Source organism: Rhinatrema bivittatum, chromosome 1, assembly GCF_901001135.1.
Source record: "Rhinatrema bivittatum chromosome 1, aRhiBiv1.1, whole genome shotgun sequence".
Classification (NCBI taxonomy): Eukaryota; Metazoa; Chordata; class Amphibia; order Gymnophiona; family Rhinatrematidae; genus Rhinatrema; species Rhinatrema bivittatum.
This window is the reverse complement of record NC_042615.1, coordinates 396,436,329-396,460,053: the sequence shown is the minus strand read 5'-3', so window position 1 is coordinate 396,460,053 and position 23,725 is coordinate 396,436,329. Positions and strand designations below refer to the sequence as shown.

General features: G+C 42.7%; 1 protein-coding gene across 1 annotated transcript in view; it reads right to left on the bottom strand.

Annotated features, from left to right (window-relative positions):
- The window catches only part of GAK (cyclin G associated kinase), an 832,466-nt gene that overhangs the window by 84,610 nt on the left and 724,131 nt on the right, over positions 1–23,725 (bottom strand). Inside the window, 1 exon segment of the mRNA XM_029601806.1 lies at positions 1,969–2,117. Within this exon segment, the coding sequence (XP_029457666.1) occupies positions 1,969–2,117 (149 nt within the window).

Here is a 23,725-nt window from a genome sequence, read left to right as displayed (position 1 = left end):
GGGAGCAGCAAAAGTTTTAGTTTCGCTTTCGTTTTAGTTTATCCTTTGCCTCTGGTCTCTCCTGCACGGCTCACCTCGTGGAGACTGGTGAGCAGGCTCTTGCCCCGGATGGGCCGCGCCGATCGCGCAAGCCTCGGCAGGGGGAGGAGGCGGTTGGGTGCGGGTGGTCGCCGAGCTGTGGGCCGCCGATCAGCCAATGTGTCCCCCAGATCAGCCAATGTGTCCCCCAGATCAGCCAATGTGTCCCCCAGATCAGCCAATAAAGCCCTTTTAACCATCCCTTCAGTCAAGACAGCTAGATTGACCCAAGTAAGAGAAAGAGCACTATCCTTAGCCGGTCCAATACTATGGAACACAATGCCACTCGAAACAAGATTACAGAGAGATTTAAAACTCTTCAAAAAGTTTAAAAACTTGGCTTTTCAAAAAAGCATTTTACAGTGAGAACAGAAAATAAGAAATATAAACAAACAGGCAAATGAACTTCAACACACAGCACAAAGTCACCAGATGCATTTTTGCATATTTTATTATTTTCTCCTACTTAACTACTAAGAATATAGATAATCAGTATAAAGAATAATAATTGTATGGTTATGGTGGTAACCATACAATTTATCATGTCACTTATTTAATTTCATTAGTAAAACATGTAACCGAAATGTTATTGGCACTTTGTTAGAGATTTTTACCCAATCATGAATGTATGTGCCTCCCTGTAAACCGTTGTGATAGTACATGACTAAACGACGGTATAGAGAAGTTTTTAAATAAAATAAATAAATTAACACGTGAGGTTAACTCATTTGCTATGTAAATCTTCCCTAATAGCACTGGCACGTAGCCACGCTGTTCAGCGAGCTGCAATCGATCTCGAGGAGGTTTCAAATGCCTTGTAAAACGTCCGAAGTAAATGATGGATGCCCTCTTCAATATCGATAACGAGCTGTTTGGATTGCGTGGATATGTCGGAGGTGAAAAGCAAGCCCTTAACTGCCTGAACACACTCATACAGATATTGGAGTATATAAAATTGATGCTGACAGATTATTGCTGATAGCATGGAGGATTGAAAAATCTTTCGCGCAAATTCATCAAGACAGCGATTCTCCCTACCTGGTGGAGTTGACGCATGCAATTTTGACTTTTTAGCCTTTTGCATGGCTGACTCAACCACTATAGAATTGTGAGGAAGTTGTGGTTGTGTGTAATAAGGGGACTGCTGCATGCGGAATTTTAAATCCACTTTGCGAGACACTGGCGCCATGATAAGCGGTGTCTCCCACATCTTCTCCAAGACCATGTCCAGAACTGTGTGTGAAGGTTGTGATGTCGGCTCTGCCAGCAAATCAAAGATCTTAAGTAGACCTAAGGTCTCTGATCTAGGATCTGGTACCTTCTTGTACATTTAATTGGAGGATGGAGCCCACTTTATCCAAAAGTTTTGACCTCAGCATAAATGACAAGAGGCGGGTCACACTTAATAGCCTGACCAATTCATTGTCTTATAAGATGCCACCCGCCTCTCTTGTCATTTTTGATACACCACAGCTATCATTCCTAGTCCCTCTCCCAGTGCATGCACATTAGTCTTTCACACCCCCACCCCCCCTCACATACAGCTCTTTTGGATTACCGCAACCCAGATGCATGACTATGCACTTCTTGGCACTGAGTCCAGCTGCCAGTAGCATGTTACTTCATATATCTGTACTATTCAGCATCATCTATAGATTATCTGCAGTTATGACAGCATTGGGCTGCACAATTGTGATGTGATGTTTGATTTAGCATCTGGATATCCAAAGGTTAACTAAATATGAACCAAGAGAAATGGTACATCAGACAGTGCACCATATGAGACTAAGTAACCATCCCTTAAAATTATTACTCTTTAATTTATGACAGTATCTCCCCATATCATGATCAAACAACCAAGATAGTGTTTAAACAATTAAGATAACAAACCTTTAATTTCTGTGGATCCATATCCTTGGACATTTCTTGCTTTCTCATCTCTGCTATTGTTCTTGGCCCTTTTTTGTCTATTTTAGCTGAAAATCCTTGTTTAGACAACAGATCCACAAAATCATTCTCTGAAACTTTTGGCTTTGGTCCTATAAAAATAAATACATAAATAAAAAATTAATGCAATCAATTCCCCCTGTCTGAAAAACGTGCAGTATTTCTTGGGAATAGGATAGTTCAATCTGCTCAGCTAGTTACTGTACTTATACACAATCTCCCCAACATAAAATACAAATCAGGGCACAGAGATAAGTTCAACTATACAAAGTAAAAACCTAAAAAATTATTGCAATTACATATTTATGATTTTTATCTATTCACAATTTCCTTATACATGAACATAACATAAAAAGGTTGCCAATCTGGGTCAGACCGAGGGTTTATCAAGCCCAGCATCCTATTTCCAACAAATCCAGGTTACAAATACCTTGCAAATATCCAAACTTTAAATAGAACCCTTGCTACTGGTGCCAGTAATAAGCAATTGTCTCTATTGACTTCTACCTTTGCTCAGTATGCCTAGTTTTTAATATGCATAAATATAGCTACAATGTGAAACACAGCTATATTTAGTCAGTATTGGAAGGAATTTTCAGACAGGGCTATGTATGCAGATAAACACAAACCCCTTTGAAATTTGTCCTCTTAAAACTGGCTTAGAAAGTTTCCTCCACTTTGCTGCTATGGAACTTTAGCATTTATTCATTATTCAGTTGGGTAGTCTTCTATTTAATATACTAATCTGGAGATCTTTTCTCTTTTGAACTAGAAAGTGATAAATTAAAGAAATATCTTATTGGGGTATTTTTATTTAATAAAACATTCTCAAATGCCATTCTATCAGTATAGTCTCTTTGCTAATCAATTTTTATTAAGGAAATGTTTTATTTACAAATATGCAGAACAAAGGGAAAAGCTGACAGTCGCTCAGCAGTGCATGGTTTGGAGGGAGGTATCTTCAAAAGATACTAATGAAGCATTAGAGTTAGGGCATCTCAAGACAGAGATTCCACTAATAATAAAAGAAGTCCAAGTGCTTATAATTAAAAACTCACCTGAGCTAAAAAAAACAAACCAAAAACAAAAAAACCCAACCCCAAAAAACACAATTTATCCCTGTCAACTGAAAAGCAGAATATAAATGCAAACAAAGAACACACTTTGAAATGTTTGTATGCTAATGCCAGAAGTCTAAGAAGTAAGATGGGAGAATTGGAGCGTATAGCAGTGAATTATGACAGACTTAATTGGCATCTCAGAGACCTGGTGGAAAGAGGATAACCAATGGGATAGTAGCTATACAAGGGTATAAATTTTATGTCCAGGTTGGCATAGAGCCCAACTAGATAAAGATCCTGCATGAGACTAAATGTGCAATTGAATTGTTATGGGTAGAAATCCCTTGTGTATTGGGGACGAGAATAGTGATAGGAGTATACAACCATCCAGCTGGCCAAAATGGTGAGATGGACAGTGAAATGCTAAAAGAAATTAGGGAAGCTAACCAAACTGGTAGTGCAGTAATAATGGGAGTTTCCAATTACCCCAGTATTGACTGGGTAAGTGAACAAACAGGGCATGCTTGAGAGATAAAGTTCCTGGATGCAATAAAAGACAGTATTATGGAGCAATTGGTTCAGGAACCAACAAGAAAGGGAGCAATTTTAGATCTAATTCTCAGTGGAGCGCAGGTTTTTGTAAGAGAAATAACGGTGGAGGGGCTGCTTGGCAATAGTGATCAAAATATGATCAAATTTGAATTACTGAATGGAAAGAGGACAGTATGTAAATCCATGGCTCTAGCTCTAAACTTTCAAAAGAGAAACTTTGATAAAATGAGAAAAATAGCTAGAAAAAAACTGAAAGGTGTAGCTACAAAGGTAAAAAGTGCGCAACAGGCATGGACATTGTTAAAAAATACCATCCTAGAAGCTCAGACCTGATGTATTCCATGCATTAAGAAAGGTGGAAGGAAGGCAAAATGATTACCAGCATGAATAAAAGGTGAGGTGAAAGAGGCTATTTTAGCCAAAATATCTTCATTCAAAAATTGGAAGAAGGATCCATTAGAAGAAAATAGGATGAAGCATAAGCGTTGGCAAGTTAAATGTAAGATATTGATAAGACAGGCTAAGAGAAAATTTGAAAAGAAGTTGGCTATAGAGGCAAAAACTCACAATAAAACCTTTTTTAAATATATCCGAAGCAGAAAGCCTGCACGGGAGTCGGTTGGACAGTTGGATGATCAAAGGGGTTAAAAGGGCACTTAGAGAACATAAGGCCATCGCGGAAAGATGAAATGATTTCTTTGCTTCAGTGTTTACTGAAGAGGATGTTGGCTGTGTCCCATCAAACCATGTCTATTTAAATGTTTTGTGATTTTATTCTTTATAACAGTTTCCACGATTTTTCCCAGCACTGAAGTCAGGCTCACCGGTCTATAGGCTCACTCCTGGATCCCTTTTTATCTTCCAGTCTTCAGATACATTGGATGATTTTAATGATAGGTTACAAATTTTTACTAATAGTTCTGAAATTTCATGTATTAGTTCTTTCAAAACCCTGGGGTGTATACCATCCAGTCCAGGTGATTTACTACTCTTCAGTTTGTCAATCAGGCCTACCACTTTTTCCAGGTTCACCGGTTTATCCGGAGATGATTTTCATGGATGATGGATTTCAGATCAACTGAATCAAATCACAGTGAACCTGGAAGAAGTGGTAGGCCTTATTGACAAACTGAAGAGTAGTAAATCACCTGGACTGGATGGTATACGCCTCAGAGATCTGTACTTGGACTGGTGCTTTTTAATATATTTATAAATGATCTGGAAAGGGGTACGATGAGTGAGGTGGTCAAATTTGTGGATGACACAAAATTATGCAGAGTAGTTAAATCTCAAGTGGACTGTGATACATTGCAGGAGGACCTTGTGAGATTGAAAGATTGGGCTTCCAAATGCCAAATGAAGTGAAATGTGGACAAGTGCAAAGTGATGCATATATGGAAAAATAACCCTTGCTGTAGTTACACAATGTTAGGTTCTATCTTAGGATTTACCACCCAGGAAAGAGATCTAGGCATCATGGTAGATAATACATTGAAATTTTTGGCCCAGTGTGCTGTGGCAAGCTAAAAAGCAAACAATGTTAGGAATTATTAGGAAGGGAATGGAAAATAAAACAGAGGATGTTATAATGCCTCTATCGCTTCATGGTGAGACCGCAACTTGAATACTGTGTGCAATTCTGGTCACCACATCTCAAAAAGAGTATAGCTAAACTGGAGAAAGTACAGAGAAGAGTGACCAAAATGATATGGGGCAAGGAAGGGCTGCCCCCCTATGAGGAAAGGCTAAAGATGTTAGGGCTGTTCAGTTTGGAGAAGAGATGACTGAGCGGGGATATGACAGAAGTCTACAAAATCATGAAAGGACTTGAACAAGTTAATGTAAATCAGTTATTTACTCTCTCAGACCAGGGGGCACTCCATGAAGTTAGCAAGTAGCTCATTTAAATGACAAAAGAAAAGTTTGTTACTCAGCGTATAGTTAAACTCTGGAATTCATTGCCAAGGGATGCAGTTTCAGCAGTTAGTGTTACTGGGTTTAAAAAATATTTGGATAAGCTCCTAGAGGTTAAATCCATAAACTATCATGGTAATTAGTAAGCAATAATAGCTTGTTACCAGCATTAGTAGCCTGAGATTTATTTAATGTTTGGGTACTTGCCAGGTTCATGTGACTTGGATTGGCCACTGTTAGAAACAGTATACTGGGCTTGATGTACCCTTGGTCTGACCCAGTATGGCATTTCTTATGAACCTCCTCAGGTAGTCATGCCTTTTTTTATTTACCCTTTCTTTTCACATTTTGCTCCTAGGCTTGGAGCCTTCCAAGTCCTAAAGTGCTAAATTGATTGTTCTAAAGAAACAATATCCTCGATTCCCTCACCATGCCAGCAGCCATCCACTCTCTGGGATCAGGGCTGCCTTGAACTTGTTCCAGTCTAAGCAGAGCTGGCAGGAAAGGAAAGAGATGCCCTGATACAGTCCCTGAATATCCTCTCCCTGTTTGTGGGTGACAAAAAACAGAGAGGTAGGATTAATATAGTTCATCAGAGTAGATCCTACCAAGCTACTCTCATGAGTACAACAGAATTCCCTCTGCTCAGAAGTAGAGGAGGGAACTGAACTCATTATTCACTTACTTCTTGCATAGGGGACTTTAATTCTACCCTGCAGTGTCTGTAATACCCCTATCTGGCCTACGTGAACATAAAATATGCCATACTGGGTCAACCTAGTATCCTGTTTCCAACAGTGGCCAATCCAAGTCACAAGTACCTGGCTAGTACCCAAACATTAAACAGATCCCAAGCTACTAATGCTGGTAACAAGGATTCCTTATTGATTAACAGTTTATGGACTTCTTCTCCAGGAACATATCTAAACCTTTTTTAAACCCAGCTACACTAACTACCTTAACCACATCCTCTGGCAATGAATTCCAGAGCTTAATTATGCATTGAGAGAAAACATTTTTCTCCATTTTGTTTTAAATGTGCTACTTGCTAACTTCATGGCCTATGCTTAAGACCAATGGCAAGAAGCCCCTCAATTAAAATCTATACAAAATTAATGAATATGTAATTCCTTGCTTCCCTATTGTTCCTAATCCAGCCATGGTTTTGTCCACTATTCTACCCACTACAGTGGTTTACTCAGTTATAGATCTCGCTGACATCTTTGTTATGATGTGACTACACCCCCACCCCCACTCCTACTACTTATTCACTTTTATGTTTAGGGGGTTACAGAATACCTGGACCTATCTAACTCAGGGCTACCCCAAAAGCCCCTCCATTTTTAATCAGCTTCTACATCAAGACATAGCTGATGTGACCTTATAGGGTGGATTAGTAGGGTATGTAGACTATTTTCTGCTTTGCTCCTCAGACAAGCAGAGGCATTTAGAAGATTTGGCCACATTACTAACTGTCCTAGCCCATAAGGGCAACAAATTGCAACTTGCCCAAGAAACAATATGATACCTTGGACATCTTCTGTCTTCTGGTACTCATGCTGTTGCCCTTGATTGAATTGCTGTTATATTACAGATCTCACCCACAAAAACTGTTAGGCAGCTCAGGACCATTTTAGGTCTTACTGTCAATGCTGACAATGGAACTCATGGTAGCGCTCTTGGAGACCCTACTTCAGGGGTCTCCAATGTCATATGATGTCACTGAGTGGCAAGAGCAGCTTTGGAAAGCTTTTGATACTTTGAAAACTACCCTGGCTCAGACACCTGCTTTAGGTTTACCAATTTATAGCAAACCTTAGTGGTAAATTTCAGGAATTCCAGCTTTGAATTCCTTTATTATTTATATAGAAGTTGTCATATGGTTTGAGACAGCACTGTTTAGCTAGGCAATATAGCAGAAGCTGCTCAAGAACATAAGTAGTTGCCATACTAGGTCAGATCGAGGGTCCATCAAGCCCAGCATCCCGTTTCCAACTGAGGCTAATAAAGTTACAAGTACATGGCAAATACCCAAACATCAAAAATATCCCATGCTACTAATCCCAGTATTAGCAGTGGCTATTCCCTAAGTCAACTTGATTAATAGCAGTTTATGGATTTTTTTTCTCCAGGAACTTATCCAAACCTTTTTCTAAACCCAGTTACACTAACTGCCCTACCACATCCCCCGGCAATGAATTCCAGAGCTTAATTGTTCACCGAGTGAAAAAGAATGTTCTTCAATTTGTTTTAAATGTGCTACCTGATAACTTTATAAAGTGCCCCTAATTCACATTTACCTGTTCTAGTCCTCATGATTTAATAGACCTCTATCATATCCCTCCCTCAGCCATCTCTTCTCCAAACTGAACAGCCCTAACCTTTTTAGCCTTTCCTCATAGGAGAGCCATTCCATGCCCTTTATCATTTTGGTCGCACTTTTCTGTACCTTCGCCAGTGCAACTGTATCTTTTTTTAGATGGGGCGAACAGAACTGCACACAGTACTTTAGGTACAGTCACACCATGGAGTGATACAGAAGCATTATGACAGTCTCAGTTTTATTCACCATTCCCTTCCTAATAATTCCTAACATTCTGTTTGCATTTTTGACCACCACAGCACATTGAGCCAGCAATTTATATGTATTATCCACTATGATGCCTGGATATTTTTCCTGAGTGGTAACTCCTAATATAGAACCTAATGTCATGTAATCACATTTAGTTTTTTGTTTATGTTTTATTTAGGCATTTTATATACCGTCAATCCAAAAGAAGATCACAACAGTTTACAAAAGCAACATTCATATTATAGGTCAACACATGGTTACTTTTCACTATATGCATCACCTTGCATTTGTCCACATTAAATTTCATCTACCTTTTGGATGCCCAATCTTCCAGTCTCGCAAGGTCTTCCTGCAATTTATCACAAGCCACATGTGATTTAACTACTCAGAATAATTTTGTCATCTGCAAATTTGATCTCATTCGTCATATCACTTTCTAGATTATTTATAAATATATTAAAAAGCACCGATCCAAGTACAGATCCTTGAGGCACTTTCCTGTTTACTTTTTCCCCACTGAGAAAACAGATCATTTAATCCTACTCTCTTGTTTCCTGTCTTTTAACCAGTTTATAATCCACAAAAGGACAGCGCCTCCTATCCCATGACTTTTTAGTTTTCTTAGAAGCCTCTCATGAGGGACTTTGTCAAATGCCTTCTGAAAATCCAAATACACCATATCTACCAGTTTACCTTTATCCATGTTTATTACCCCCTCCAAAAAAATGTAGCAGTTTTGTGAATCAAGGCTGCCTTTGGGTAAATGCATGCAGGCTTTGTTCCATTAAACTATGTCTTTCTATATATGTTCTGTGACTTTATTTTTTAGAATGGTTTCCATTATTTTTCCCGGCACTGAAGTCAGGCTCACTGTTCTATAGCTTCCCGAATCACCCCGAAGCTCTTTTTAAATATCTGTGTTAAATTAGCCACCCTCCAGTTTTCAGGTACAATGGACGATTTTAATGATAGATTACAAATTTGTATTAATAGATCTGAAATTTCATTTTTTCAGTTCTTTCATAACTCTGGGGTGTATACCATCTAGTCCAGGTGATTTCAGTTTGTCAATCTAGCCTACTATATCTTCCAGGTTCACTGTGATTTAGTTCAGTTCATCTGAATCATCACCCTTGAAAACCATCTCTGGAACCAGTATTTCCCCAACATCCTCATTAGTACACAAGGAAGCAAAGAATTAATTTAGTCTTTCCACAATGTCCTTATGTTCCCTAAGTGCCCTTTAACTCCTTAATTACCTAACTGTCGAACAGACTCCCTTGCAGGTTCCAGTTTCGGATATTTTATAAACATTTTTATTATGAGTTTTTACCTCTACAGCCAACTTCATTTCAAATTCTCTCTTAGCCTGTCTATCAGTTCTTATCAATGTTTTACATTTAACTTGACAATGCTTATGCTTTTTCCTATTTTCTTCAGATGAATCCTTCTTTCAATTTTTGAAGGAAGTTTTTTTTGGCCAACATAGTCTCTTTCACCTTGCCTTTTAACCATGCAGTAATCGTTTGGCCTTTCTTTCCTTTTCTTGAGACTGGACATGTGACAAAATAGGCTAAAGAGCAAGCAAACATATACCAGTAACTTAGCGGGGTTTTCTGATTAGAATCCCACCTGTGTTACTGCATTCTGGCTGATAAGGCCCTGTATACAGTTAGAAAATTAAACTCATTTATTCACATAAGGCAAGTGAACCAAAGATGATGTAAAGTTAGATGCTAGGAAATAAATATATAATCATTAGGAACTAAAGTATTACCTTATATAGAAATAAAGTAAGTTATTTGATGGAATTTGATGAATATTAAAAATGGTATTAAATATTGCCAGGTGATTTGTTGATTGCTTATTATTATGATTTATACAGCATATATAGCAATTAAAACTGCGCCACTTTGGCAGAACAGGCTCTTGATTTTGATGTTAACCTGTTTCATCAGAGGATTGCAACATGTTTTGGTCCTTGTGTTTGAAATTATTTTTGTATAAATTCAGACAGTATAATACGGAGCTAAGAGTTTGGGCCTGATAAGGAAATTCATAAGGGAGATTTGCTCCAGTTTTTAAGGAAATTCCTCAGTTGGTGCCATGACGGTGGTGGGGTATAGAAATTGAATTTTTGTTTTTCCTACCTAGAACTAGACAAGGGTTGTGCTTTGTTGGCATACAAGCTCTGGATTGGCTGTAGTGCCAGCTCTTTTGTGGAGTCTGGTTATATCCAGACAGAGCTAGTTCTCTTTAATTTATGGTTACAGTCCCCTTTGGTTTGTTTGGAATTAAATTGTGGTTGGAGGCCAATTTTGGATTAAGTTAGGTGCACTGGTGATTGGAAGCTCCTTTCTCTAGCTTGCACAGGGAGGTTGGAATCCTCCCTGGGAAAGGGGCGGCGGTCCCCCAAGCTTGGAATCCCACTACCGGGAGTCAGGGACTAATAGAAACTGGGCATGGTGTTGGGTTTGTTTCTATGTAGTCTTAAGTCTTTAATAGCATTTACTTTGTGGATAGGGAAAAGTAGAACCATGGAGTTGTCCTTTGGTTCACCATGTCAACTGGCATTTTAGTGGGGTGCTGAATGTCTGTTTTTTGGCAAATCTGTGAAACAGTAGGGAGTGAATGTTTCAGTAGGTTTTTACTACAGGGGATGCTGGGAACTTTGATCCCAGGGCACCTGCCAAACACTAGTATATTTTTTATGGTAGCGGCATAGCCACCCAAATGTCAAATACCTTAAGAAATTAAATTTATATATTAGAAAAATTGAAAGACTCCAACAGAGGCTAAAAACAGAATTGAATGAACTACTCATGCTGATATTTAAATCTCAGGCAAATCCGGGTATGGTCCTGACCTGGATAGCTTTTCCACTGTCCTACCTGAGTATTCTACTACTTTGTTATACTTAGTATAATTATTAGAGAAAGTGCAGAACCTTCCTGATCCAGATCCTCTTTCAGAGGATCAACATTGAGAGAACTCTGAAAATTTGTATGTCAGCATGCCAAGCTTCCTATATACCTCCTTTCCTACTGCACATACTACCTCTGACACACAAAATGTGTATCTTCCCATGCCATTAAGAACTCTTTGCTACATGTTGAAATGTCAGATTTCCCTATAAACCATAAGAAAGTGTTTGTTTAAAGCAGCTTTAGAGAAAAAAGCTCAGAAAAAATTTACAAATTTCTTCTGTTTAGGATTTCTGATTAAAATCTGTTTCAGCTCATACAGGAAAGAGTGAAGGGAGGGGCAGAGGAAAGAGGGGGATTATTCTTGCTGCCAAATTTAGCTCAGTATAACTTAGTTCCTTATGGCCATTAACAAAAAATTATGAGTACCTTTGTCGCAAATAAACTTCAGCAATATAAGCCCTCATAGAAAGAAGGAAAAAAAGCAGAAACTTTTTCAATATTAAATTTTTATTTGGAGAAAGTACAAATACTACAGCTTGAATCTCTAATGTTTCCATGGTACATTCTTACATTCTGGTTAATTACATGGATAATTTTGCATTATTCACAATGCTTTCAGATTGTGGGCATAATTGCTGAATTAATATAGATCTCCCATTCTTTCTCCTCCTCTCCTCTCCAGTTCTTAAGCTGTGGCATCCTTTGTAAATTCAGCTGTGTTATAAAACATAGAAAATGACAGCAAAAGAGGTCCAAACGGTCCATCCAGTCTGCCCAGCAAGCTTACGGTAGCATCTGCTGCATCATACAGGTCAACCCCATACTTAGTATCCCAAACTGTCAAAATCAGGGTCCTTGCTGGTTGCTGTTACCTCTTGCCGTTGAAGCAGAGAGCAATGCTGGATTTGCATCAAAAGTATCAGGCTTATTGGTTAAGCATAGTAACAGCTGCATCAGCAAGTTACCCCCATGCTTGTTTTCCCAGATCGTAAAATTCAATGTCCTTATTAGTTGCTGTTTGAATATAATTCCCCTTTTCCCCCTGCCATTAAAACAGAGAGTAATAATGGAATAGCATCAACAATATGAAGGCTTACTGGTTAAGGATAATAACTGCCACACCAGCAAGTTACCCCATGCACTCTTTTCTTCATTTCCATCCTCTAACCTTTAGGGATCCACAGTGTTTATCTCATGCCCCTTTGACATTTTTCACTGTCTTTGCCTTCACCACCTCCTCCGGAAGGGCATTCTAGGCATCCATCACCCTGTCCATGAAGATATATTTTCTGATGGTTCTGAGACATCATCCCTGGAGTTTAATTTTGTGACTCCTAGTTCTGCTAATTTCCTTCCAACTGAAAACGTTTGACATTTGTACATCATTAAAACCTTCCAGGTATCTGAAGGTCTGTATCATATCTTCCAGGGTATATATATTCATACCCTTCAGTTTCTCCTCATAGGTTTTCTGATACTGACTCCACACCATTTTGGTAGCCCTTCTCTGGACTGTATCCATTTTGTCTCTGTCTCTTTTGAGATACGGTCTCCAGAACTGAACACAATATTCCAGTGAGGCATCAACAAGGACCTCCTTTTTCTTATTGGTTATTCCTCTCTCTATGCAGTCCAGCATTCTTCTGGCTTTAGCTATCGCCTTGGAACACTGCTTCACCGTCTTCAGTTCATCAGACACAATCACTCAAGTTCTCTCTCTTGCTCTGTGCACAACAGCCTTTCACCCTCCATCACATACAGCTCTTCTGGATTACCAAAACCCATATGCATGATTCTGCACTTCTTGCCATTAAATCCCAGTTGCCATATCTTCGACCTCTGTTCAAGCTTCTCTAAATCACGTCTCATTCTCTCTACTCCTTCTGGCATTTCCACTCTGTTGCAGATCTTAATGTCATCTGCAAACAGACAAACTATACCTTCTATCCCCTTCTGCAATGCTGCTCACAAAGATATTTAACAGGACCGGTCCCAACACCGATTCTTGTGGCAGTCCGCTTAACACCGTTCTCTCTTCAGAGTAGGTTCCATTTACTATCACATTTGTCTTCTATCAGTCAACCAAGTTTGTAATCCATGCCACCACCTTGACACTTACTCCCAAGCTTCTCATTTTATTCATAAGCCTCCTACGCACAACCAAGCAGATCACATCGAGCGCTCTTCCTCAATCTAATTCTTTAGTCATCCAATAAAAAAAGTCAATCAGATTTGTCTGACAGGACCTTTTCCTGGTGAATACATGCTGCCTCGGGTCCAACAATTCTTCTGACTGTAGATAGTTCACTAACCTTTAGCAGAGTCTCCATTAATTTTCCCAATACTGAGGTGAGGCACTGGCCTGTAGTTTTCAGCCTCCTCTCTGCTCCCACTCTTGTGAAGCGGGACCACTATTGCTCTTATCCAATCACTCGGCACCTCTCCCATTTCCAGGGATCTATTAAACAGGTCACTCAGCAGACCCATCAAAACAGTAAATAAAAATTTCACATTTACCTGTTCTAGTCCTTTTATGATTTTCTAGATCTCGATCATATCCCCCCCTCAGCCGTCTCTTCTCCATGTTGAACAGCCCTAACATCTTTATCTTTTCCTCATAGGGGAGCTGTTCCATGACCTTTATCATTTTGGTCGCCCTTCTCTGTACTCTCTCCAGGTTAACTATACATTTTTTGAGATGTGGCGACCAGAATTTCACATAGTATGCAAGGTATGGTCTAACCATTGAGCGATACAAAAGCATTATGACATCCTCTGCTTTATTTGCCATTTTTTTCCTAATAATTCCTAACATTGTTTTGCTTTTTTGACTGCTGCAGCACACTGAGCCAATGATTCCAAAGTATTATCCATTATGACTCCCAGATCTTCTTGATTGGATGGCAGTTCCTAAAATGGAACTTAACATTATGCAACTACAGCATGGGTTACTTTTTCCTCTCTATGCATCACCTTGCACTTGTCCACATTAAATTTCATCTGCCATTTGAATGCCCAATCTTCCAGTCTCGCAAGGTCCTCCTGCAATGTATCACAATCTGTTTGTGATTTAACTACTCTGAATAAAGCAGAGTTGCTTACCCAGGTGTTCTCCGAGGACAGCAGGATGTTAGCCCTCACACATGGGTGACATCATCGGATGGAGCCTGGCACAGAACTTTGATCTCAAAGAATCTAGAACTTTCAAATATGCCTTACTGAGCATGTGCAGCTGTAGTCATCACCCTACCCCCTAGCCAGATTCTCTCAGTCCATAATATAGCTAATACATGGAGAAAAAAAACAACTTCTAGGGGAAGCAGGTGGGTTTTGTGAGAACGAACATCCTGCTTTCTCTGAGGACAAGAGGATGGTAGCCCTCATACATGGGTGAATCCCAAGTTATAGGCTATCCGAGCAGGACAGAACGGGAAACCGCACAGTGCTGAAAGTACCACCTCTCTCCCTTTTGCCTGTGTGGCAGCCAACCCACAAAGGGGGTCTAGGCGGGAAAAGAGTTGGGTTCTACAAAGAGAAAACCACAAAAAAGACAGACACAAAACCTCGATAGGTAGCAGAGGCACCTAAGGCAGGGGAATGATGCGAGTACCAGCAAGAAGCATACTCCCCGCATCACAGAAAAAATTACAAGCAGGGTTTCAGATCAGTACATCCTGGATACAGGAAAAAGTCTAGAGATATAAACAAGAGGAGGACTCTTATGAAGACCACATAGTTTTCTTCGGTGTTACAAGACAACCGAAAAACCAACTGGGACTCGAGAACTCCTCAGAAGGAAACTGTGGTCCACGGACATTTGAAGGATAGAATGTCTCTGCAGAAGTGTGCCCATGTTTGGCTAATAGGCATAATGGGCAAAAATCCCAAGCAATGCTTGGAAGAATAATCAGCAACAACGGCAGGGTCTGTGACAGAACCTACATGCCAAAGCACCAGACATAGCTGACCAGCAGGACAACATAAGGATTTTCAGGATAGGAAAGGCTTGCCCAAACCCCTGAGCAGGGAGATATGTTAGGCGTGAAGCTCATCCACACTGCACCCCGTCAAGTTCAAAGCTATTCAATTCTGTCTACAGGATAGTTCAGATGAGCAGAAAGACACTTTGGGCAACCTAGTAAAGAGAAAAAAGCTAAAGGCAGTACGGGCTAGAGCTTGGCGAAAATATAGGGAAAAAGTGGTGTATTTTCCCCATGAATGCCTCAGTTTCCCCCCCTGCTTCCCCCGAAATTCCAACTAGAAGTCAGAAGGAGCAAAGAACACAAGGAGGCAGACCGCTGGACTTCCGGGGTAAGCACAAGTTGCTAGGTTGTATAATTCAACCCTAAGCGAATAACTCACTGCCAATTCCAGTAAGGAGTTACCCACCGAGATAGAGCCTTCAGCCTACTTGGAACAGGTGAAATAGAGCAAATTCCACAGGGAAGAAATCCAGAAACATTCTACTAAGAGAGAGTAAGCCGGGGTGCTGCAAGTGCAAACCCCTGTAGAACAGGATTTCTTCACTGGCCTGGAACTCTAAGGATACAAGGGCAGGGCAAGGGCAATCGCAGAAAGATTGCCCCAAACTTGGCTTAGGTATTAATACCTTGGCCCTGATATCATATACTTCCCCCCAGGAAGCACGTGATCCAGTAAATGGAATTGTTGCATGAACCAGGACGCCACTGTCCAATTACAGGTTATCTCTAAAATGGGGAAGTATATCTTGCATCCACTGCAACCAAAGAGCAGCACCTCTGTTGCGGGGTCCCTCGTCTCCCAACTCCCTCAGTCATGGATATGGTGGTAGGTTGAAAGGCATATTCGCCAATTAGATTGATTAGAAACCTCGTCACTGAGGTAGGGTCCCGCAGGTGAGAATGACTGACAATAGTGGTCCCTTATCAAAAAATGCTCATTGAACTCAGTAGATATCAAAGGTGACTCCTGGATGGGAGAAATCCCTAATCTTTTATTCTGTTCTATGTAAACCGCTATTTGTAGCGATAGTTACTGTTCTTTGTGAACCGGGGTGATATGTATATTATACAGGAACCTCCGGTATATAAATTATTTAAATAAATAAATAAATAAATCTTCATCAGCGAGCTAATCTGGAAAGGAAATAGACCTGCTGTGCCTTAGTACGACCTAAGGAGAGTGCTACCACTCGAATGGCTCTTGGATCCCACAGGGAACTGAGAGCGACTGCCAGTCAGAAGTAGTGACATGCCTTCGCCGGGAAACGGAGAATGAGGGACACCCTTTGCAGGGGTGGACAACCAGGAGTCCAGAGGAGAACCCATAAGAGTTGCCCTGGAACTCATTCGAATCCCCCTTCTTGAAGGGATAGGAAAGCAACGGGAATTGGGCCCTCCTGATCCCGAAAAACCTGTCAGTTCTCCAGTTGAGAGCTGAGACACAATCACTGATCTCTGAGGTTTAGAAGCGACCAATCTGCCACTGGCAGCCACCCTCGGATAGGGAAGGCCACTATAGTAAATCAACAAAGGGGCCCCAGCAAGAACAGTCAGATGACCACTGCTGCAGTCCCCTGGCCCTGGCCTACAAGGAGATGCACCAATTCAAAGAACTGAGGCTCCAGTTCAGCGATAAACCTGCCAGGAATGGAGCCCCAGGGGCTTCCCTACAAAGGGGATTTGTGACATGGAAGGGGTTGAAAGACATATTTCTCTTCAAAGGAAGGAGAAGACTCCTGATACTACCCTCTTGGTGTCTACTCCCCTTAAGGTTCAACCAGGAACGCAATCCTAGGTCAGTCTTGTGGCAGCGGCGCACAACCTGTTGTGCTCGCCACGAGCGAAACACACAAACACCCCCCATACATTAGAGGGCAACTGGAGAATACAGCCCTCTGCTGTAAAAGCATGCTGACCAGTTCTCATACAGTATTCCATCCTAGGGATGGCAGCACACCTAGGACCCCACTCGCCGTGCTTGTGGATAGAATCCCAAAGCACAGCAAGGACTGACGCCTTCCTTGCCAGTGTTCCCCAGCACTTTGTGGTGCAGAACTGACAAGGAGGCTGAGACCTTGATGCGATGATGGCAGAACCCTGGCATGGCTGAGAACTGCACAGACAGGGAGAATGCCGCCTGCCATCGTCCAAGAAGCTTGGCGTAGATGCCTTGCTGTACCTGACAGCGCATGCTGCGCTCCATTGTCACATTAACTCCCAGTGGAGTGTATAGGAATAGTGTGACAACAGCGTCCCCAGTATCACTGGGGCTCTGGGTATGGCATTGTGGTGGGTGGGTTTCTATGGCGTCACCCCCTCCAGTACCTGACAACGCTCTAAGAGGCTGAATACAGCCCTTGAAACTGCATCAGGAATGGCTCACATAGAAACATAGAAATGATGGCAGAAGACGACCAAATGGCCCATCCAGTCTGGCCAGCAAGCTTTCACCCTTTTTATTTTATTTCTCTCTCATATACTTATCTGTTACTCTTGGCCTTTAGTAACCTTTTGGTTCTATTTCCCTTCCACCCCTGCCATTAATTTCCCTTCCACCCCCACCATTAATGTAGAGAGCAGTGTTGGAACTGCTTCTAAGTGAAGTATCTAGCTTAATTGGTTAGGGGTAGTAACCGCGGCAATAAGCAAGCTACTCCCACACTTATTTGTTTACCCAGCCTGTGCAATTCAGTCCTTGTTGGTTGTTGTCTGAATATAAAAATCATCTTTTCTTCATTCCCCCCTGCCGTTGAGAGCTACTCTGGATATGCATTGAAAGTGAAGTATCAGGCTTGTTTGGTTTGGGGTAGTAACCGCCGTAACAAGCAAGCTACTCCCCGCTTTTTTTGTGAATGCAAATCCTTTTTTCCACATTTTCTCTTGCCGTTGAAGCATAAAGCACTGTCGGAGTCACATTAACCGTGTGTATGTCTATTAAACAAGGGTATTATCTCCAGGTATTAGCTGTCTTTCCCACAAGCCACCCTCTCTTCATTCACATCCTCTAGACCAGGGGTCCCCAACCACCGGTCCGCGGACCAGGACCGGGCCTGTTGGGGGTTTTTTGCCGGTCCGCGGCGCCGCCAAGCACCGGCAGGTGTGTCGCGTGCTCCCGGTCTCTCCCGCTGCTCTTCCTTCCCTGCTGCCGTTGCCGCCGGGCTATCAGCACGTTCAAGCCCAGCGGGAATGGCAGCGGCGCTAGAAGAAGATCTGGCACTCGCAGCTGGCCTTCCCACGCCTGCCCCCCCCCGACCCGGAACAGGAAGTGATACGCGGTGCGCAGGAAGGAGAAAGCCGTGCCACGTGGAAAAATAGCAGTGGCGGCAGCAGCATCGGCCCCCGAGCAATCAAAGCAGACGGTAATCGGGAAAGGAGACAGCAGCATGAGCCTCCCTCGGCCGATGGGATTCTTCTTTCTTGGCCTGCGGGGGCTGGAGGAGGAGGCTGCTGCAGCTACCATTTGTGCTTGGGGGGGGGGGAGGGGGAGGAAGTGAGTGAGAGAAAGAGAGAGAAGCAGCCTGCTAGCCAGCCTGCCTGTGTGTGTGTGATTGAGAGAAACTGGTCAGAGAGCTGATGTGTGTGTATATGTGAGCGACAATGAAAGTGATTGTTCAGGGAGATAACTGATGTGTATGTGAGTGTGTGAGGCATTAGTCAGGGAGGTGACTGATATGTGTGTGTGAGAGAGAGAAAAAGCATGGAAGTGAGAAATCTGGGTATGTGAGAAAGCATGGGTATAAGAAGCCTGGTGTTGGTGGTGTGTGTGTGTAAGAAAGCATGGGAGTGAGAAGCCTGTGTGTGTGTGTGTGTGTGTGCATGCATGAGAGAGAGAGACTGGTTGGTAAGGTGACGGGGTGTGTGAGAGAAAGACTGGTGTGTGTGTGAATGTGAGAGAAAGAATGTGATTCAGGGAATGAGAAGCCTGTGCACATGGAGAGTGAGCATGGAAATGAGAGAGACTGGTGTGTGTGTAACAGAGCGAAAGTGATTATGGTAATGAGAAGCCTGTGCATGTGAAGAGAGTGAGCATGGGAGTGAGAAGCCTGGGTGTGTGTGAGACACAGCATGAGAGGGAGAAGCCTGTATATCTGAAAGAGAACATGGGAGTGGGAAGCCTGTGTGTGTATGCATGAGAGAGGTCAGGTGACTGGTGTGTGTTTGTGCATGTGTATGAGAGAAAGAAAGTAATTATGGGAATGAGAAACCTGTGCATGTGGAGAGAACAAGCATGGGAGTGAGAGACTGGTGAGTGTGTGTGTGTGTGTGTGTGTGTGAGAGAAAGTGATTATGAGAGTGAGAAGCCCATATATGTAAGTAGAACACGGGAGTGGGAAGCCTGTGTGTGTGTATGGCATGAGAGAAACTGTTCAGGAAGGTGACTGGTGTGTGTGTGCCAAAGACTGTTTGGGAGATGACTGCTGTGTGAGAGACAAACTGGTCATGGGGGCATGACTGGTATGGTATGTGTGAGAGACATGGGCACTAAGGAAGAGGACCATAAGTATAGAGCTTAGCTTCTACTGCTGCTTCTGGTGAGTGCCACGGCCTGCAGGGAAGGGGAGTAGGAGAGCTGCTGGAGGGGGTAAGTAAAGGTGGCTTTTTAAGTTTATTTTTCTTGATTGACTGCCATTTTAATTATGTGATGTCTGCTTTTTTGAAATATTTTATTGGTGTTTGGAGAATGTTTAATAGTTTTTAATTGTTGGATGCTATTCTGTTCATAGCTGTTTTGAAATATTTATTCTGCTTATTAGTATAGTTTTACAATTATTTCTGTGTGGGGATCTATAGCTGCTTGCTAGTTCTGTTTTCCTAATAAGAGGTGTATTGGTTTTTAGGGCCTGATTTAATATTTGTAGTGTTGCCTTTTCATAGATAGGGTTGCTCCTGTTTGAGTGTATTCCATAATACAAGTGTAACTGTGTGCGGATTAGTTTATGTGCATTACTACAGATCCTGGGAGTATGTTAGGTAGGTTCTGTGTCAGTTACCGAGATGAGATATTTTACTAGCATGTAAGCGTTTGTATCAGTCTTATTTGTTGTGTTTTCTCAAGAGGACATGCATTGGTGGTAAACTGCTGTCTTTTATAAGTAGGGCTATTGAGCCTGGAAGTAAAAGGAGTTTGAGTTGCTGTTACTGAGATGACACCAGAACCAGAATATCTTTTTTGTAGGGTGAGTTGTATGGGGAATGTCATAATTCTGCTTTACATCAATTATTGTGGGTCAGGGGGGTTCCCGTGGATGCAAACTGTACTTTTACATCAAACCCCGTGACGATCATGGGTCAGTGTGTCATGCATGTGAGAACCTATGGTGAGTTGAGTCACATTCACATTATAGATGTAATAATTAAATGATAAGTATGCACTAAAATCCAACCCCCTCCATAACCCCGCCCCATATGACCAAAGCCCCGCCCCTGCGGGACCCCCATCCCGCCCTGCCATGGAAAAATAGTCTTGCTTGAAGCCGGTCCCTGGTGCAAAAATGGTTGGGGACCACTGCTCTAGACTTTATGGATCCACAGTGTTTATCCCACGCCCCTCAGGAGGCAACCGGTGCTACACTGATATCTCACTGCCGTTTCCCTCATGGAATGACAGCAGTGAAGTCCATGGAGACCAATGGTGCCCATGGTGCTTTGCGGTCATGTCCTGTGGCATCAAATGGCATCCACCGATGCCCACATTGGTGACAGCACTGTAGGACCCATAGTGCTTTCTTGCTCACCAATGATGGATACATCAAGGGCACCAAACAAGGCTGCACCCAAGGCTTCTACAGCGCTATACTGAATCTTGATCAGTTTGACGGTATATAGTGTCATCCCCGATGCCACAGACCTCAACAGCCCGGTGGCACCAATAGAGACTCTGGTGTCTGAAGGCATCAATGAACCGGCGGTACCAAGTATGCCAGGGGCATCTGCAGGCAGAGGCTCTGCAGCTGCGACACGCCTCATCGATGTCCAGAGGAACCAATGACCGCCAGCACCATAGACTGTTTCCCTTGCTCACTTATCTGTGCGAGGATGATGATGATGTTAGCTCAATGGCATCCCTCGCCAACAGCTATGGCTGACAATAGTCTCGCCAGTGCTCATTAACATTGATGGTGCACAAATCCAGGCAGGGCCTCTGATGCCTCCTGATCCCAACGGCTCAGGGCCCTCAAGATCATCGGCTTCCATGATGCCCGATAGCCGTAGGCCAGTGATGGGACATCACAATGCCCATCAGTGCACCATCGGGACACCGCCAAGGAGCCTCGAGGGCACCACACCACTGTGCCTGGATGCCTCTGTGTACCAGGTTGCCTTGAGTAAATGGCGACCCCGGCACTCAATCTGTTCAAGGCCGAAATACCTGTCGCTCGAGGGCTTTGATGGCAGTTGAGGGCTCTCATAAGCCATCTCATAAGTCAAAGGCTCTGGGGATGACCAGGGCGCTCAATGGCAATCCCAGTGCCTCGTTGGTGGTGCTTGACATTGTCTAGAGTGGCAACGAATTGCACTGGTGTCCAACATGCCTGATGGCCTCAAGGGTGTGATGGTATCGTGGCAGTTCTGTCCCACGATCGCAGAGGCCACACACTGCGATGGCACCGGCAGCAGCCACGGCAGCGAGGGTGGCTGTGGCATCGAGGCCTCTCACCTTGGTGGCAGAAGGCTGCTGCAGCAAAGAGGCCTTGCACCTCGATGGCATCGAGGGTGGCCACTTACGCACCTCAATGGGATCAAGGGCATCAATGGCACGATGCATCGACATTGAGGGCGGCTCTGATGGCATCGAGAGTGGACCATGGCGATTGATGGCAGACCTGGTCTCTGACACTAGAGGTCGATGCATCTACTCCGCCACATTGAGGTCCAAGGCGCTCAATGACTGGTGCATCAAGATTCCACGTCTATAGATGCCTATGGCACAGAAGGCCCTTGAGGGCGGTCACATACCCAGATGGCATTGAGGGTGCCCTGGCACCTTGACGGTGTCAAGGGTGACCATGGTGTTCAATGGCAGTCCTGGTCCCAGACACAGTCCTGACATCAATGCATCAGATCAACAGTGCGCTGGTCACAGATGTGCACAGGCAACCGTTACTGGACATGGCACCGAAGGTGCAGCATAAAGCAGCTTGCCCAGGCTCCTACTCACCCTCTCTCACAAGGAGACTGCACTGCCATCTCTGGCAAGCAGGAGGGGAGATTATATCATCTAGGGATCATGCCCATGGGACTAATTCCTTTGAATGTGGGGAGTATGAGCTCTCCCACCACAAAGGAACAGTGCGGTCCTTGAACTCTGACCTGTATGAACCTTTATCGATGCCAATCGATTGATGAAATGACATGGAACTCCTGCCTGGGTAGAACTCAGCTGAGTCCCGAGGCTCAGTGGCCTATGCGGCTCACCCACAGACTACATTTCAGTCAGTCCTGCCAGCACTGACAAAGACACAAAACAGACAGAGCAAGGAGAGGACACAGATACTAAACTGTAGATGCAGTATTTTTTTTTTTTTTTTAAAGGGACAGAAATAGACTCTGCAAGACTACACAGCGACTAAGGCTTGCCATGTGGCTGGCAGACAGAGGAAAGAAGAAGAAAAAGGAAAAGAAATAAAACTACCGTATGTTAATAGAATAAAACAGCTGCAGCTCTAGAAAAACTCACTTACAACTGTAAGGAGACAGCAAAGGTGAATACCGTGAGACACGGCTCCACGGGGAAAAAAAAAAAAAAAAAAAAAGAGTGAGGTACTCTGCCTAGGGGGCAGAGTGATGACTACAATTGCACATGCTCAGTAGGGCATGTTTGAAAGTTTTAGATTCTTTGAGATCAAAGTTCTGTGCCGGGCTCCATCCAATGATGTTACCCATGTGTGAGGACTACCATCATGCTTGTCCTCATAGAATTTTGTATCATCTGGAAATTTGATCATCTCTCTCATTGTACCTCTTTCCAGATTATTTATAAATACATTAAAAAGCACAGGTCCAAGTACAGATCCCTGAGGCACTCCACTGTTTAGACTATTTTATCCTACTCTCCATTTCCTGTCCTTTTGCAATCCACAAAAGGACAAGTCCTACTATCCCATGACTTTTTAGTTTTCTTAGAAGCCTCTCATGAGGGATCTGTCAAATGCCTTCTGAAAATACAAATACACTATATCTACCAGTTCACCTTTATCCAGATGTTAATTAACCCCTTCAGAAAACGTAGCAAATGTGAGGCAAGACTACACTTGGTTAAATCCATGCTGGCTGTTTTCTATTAAATCATGTCTATCTATATGTTCTGTGATTTTGTTCTTTAAAATAGTTTCCACGATTTTTGTTGGCACTGAAATCAGGCTCACTAGGTCTATAGCTTCCTGGATCACCTCTGGAGTCCTTTTTATATATTAGGGTTACATTGGCCACCTTCTAATCTTCAGGCACAACAGATGATTTTAATGATGTTACAAATTACTTGTAATAGGTCAAATTTTGTTTTCCAATTTTCAGAACCCTGAGATGTATACCATCCAGTTCAGGTGATTTGCTACTTTACAGTTTGACAATCTGGCCTACTCAGTCTCCCAGGTTCAGAATGATTTGGGCCAGTTTATCTGAATCATCACCCTTGAAACCATCTCTGGAACGAGTATCTCCCCAACAACCTCCTCTGTAAACACTGAAGCT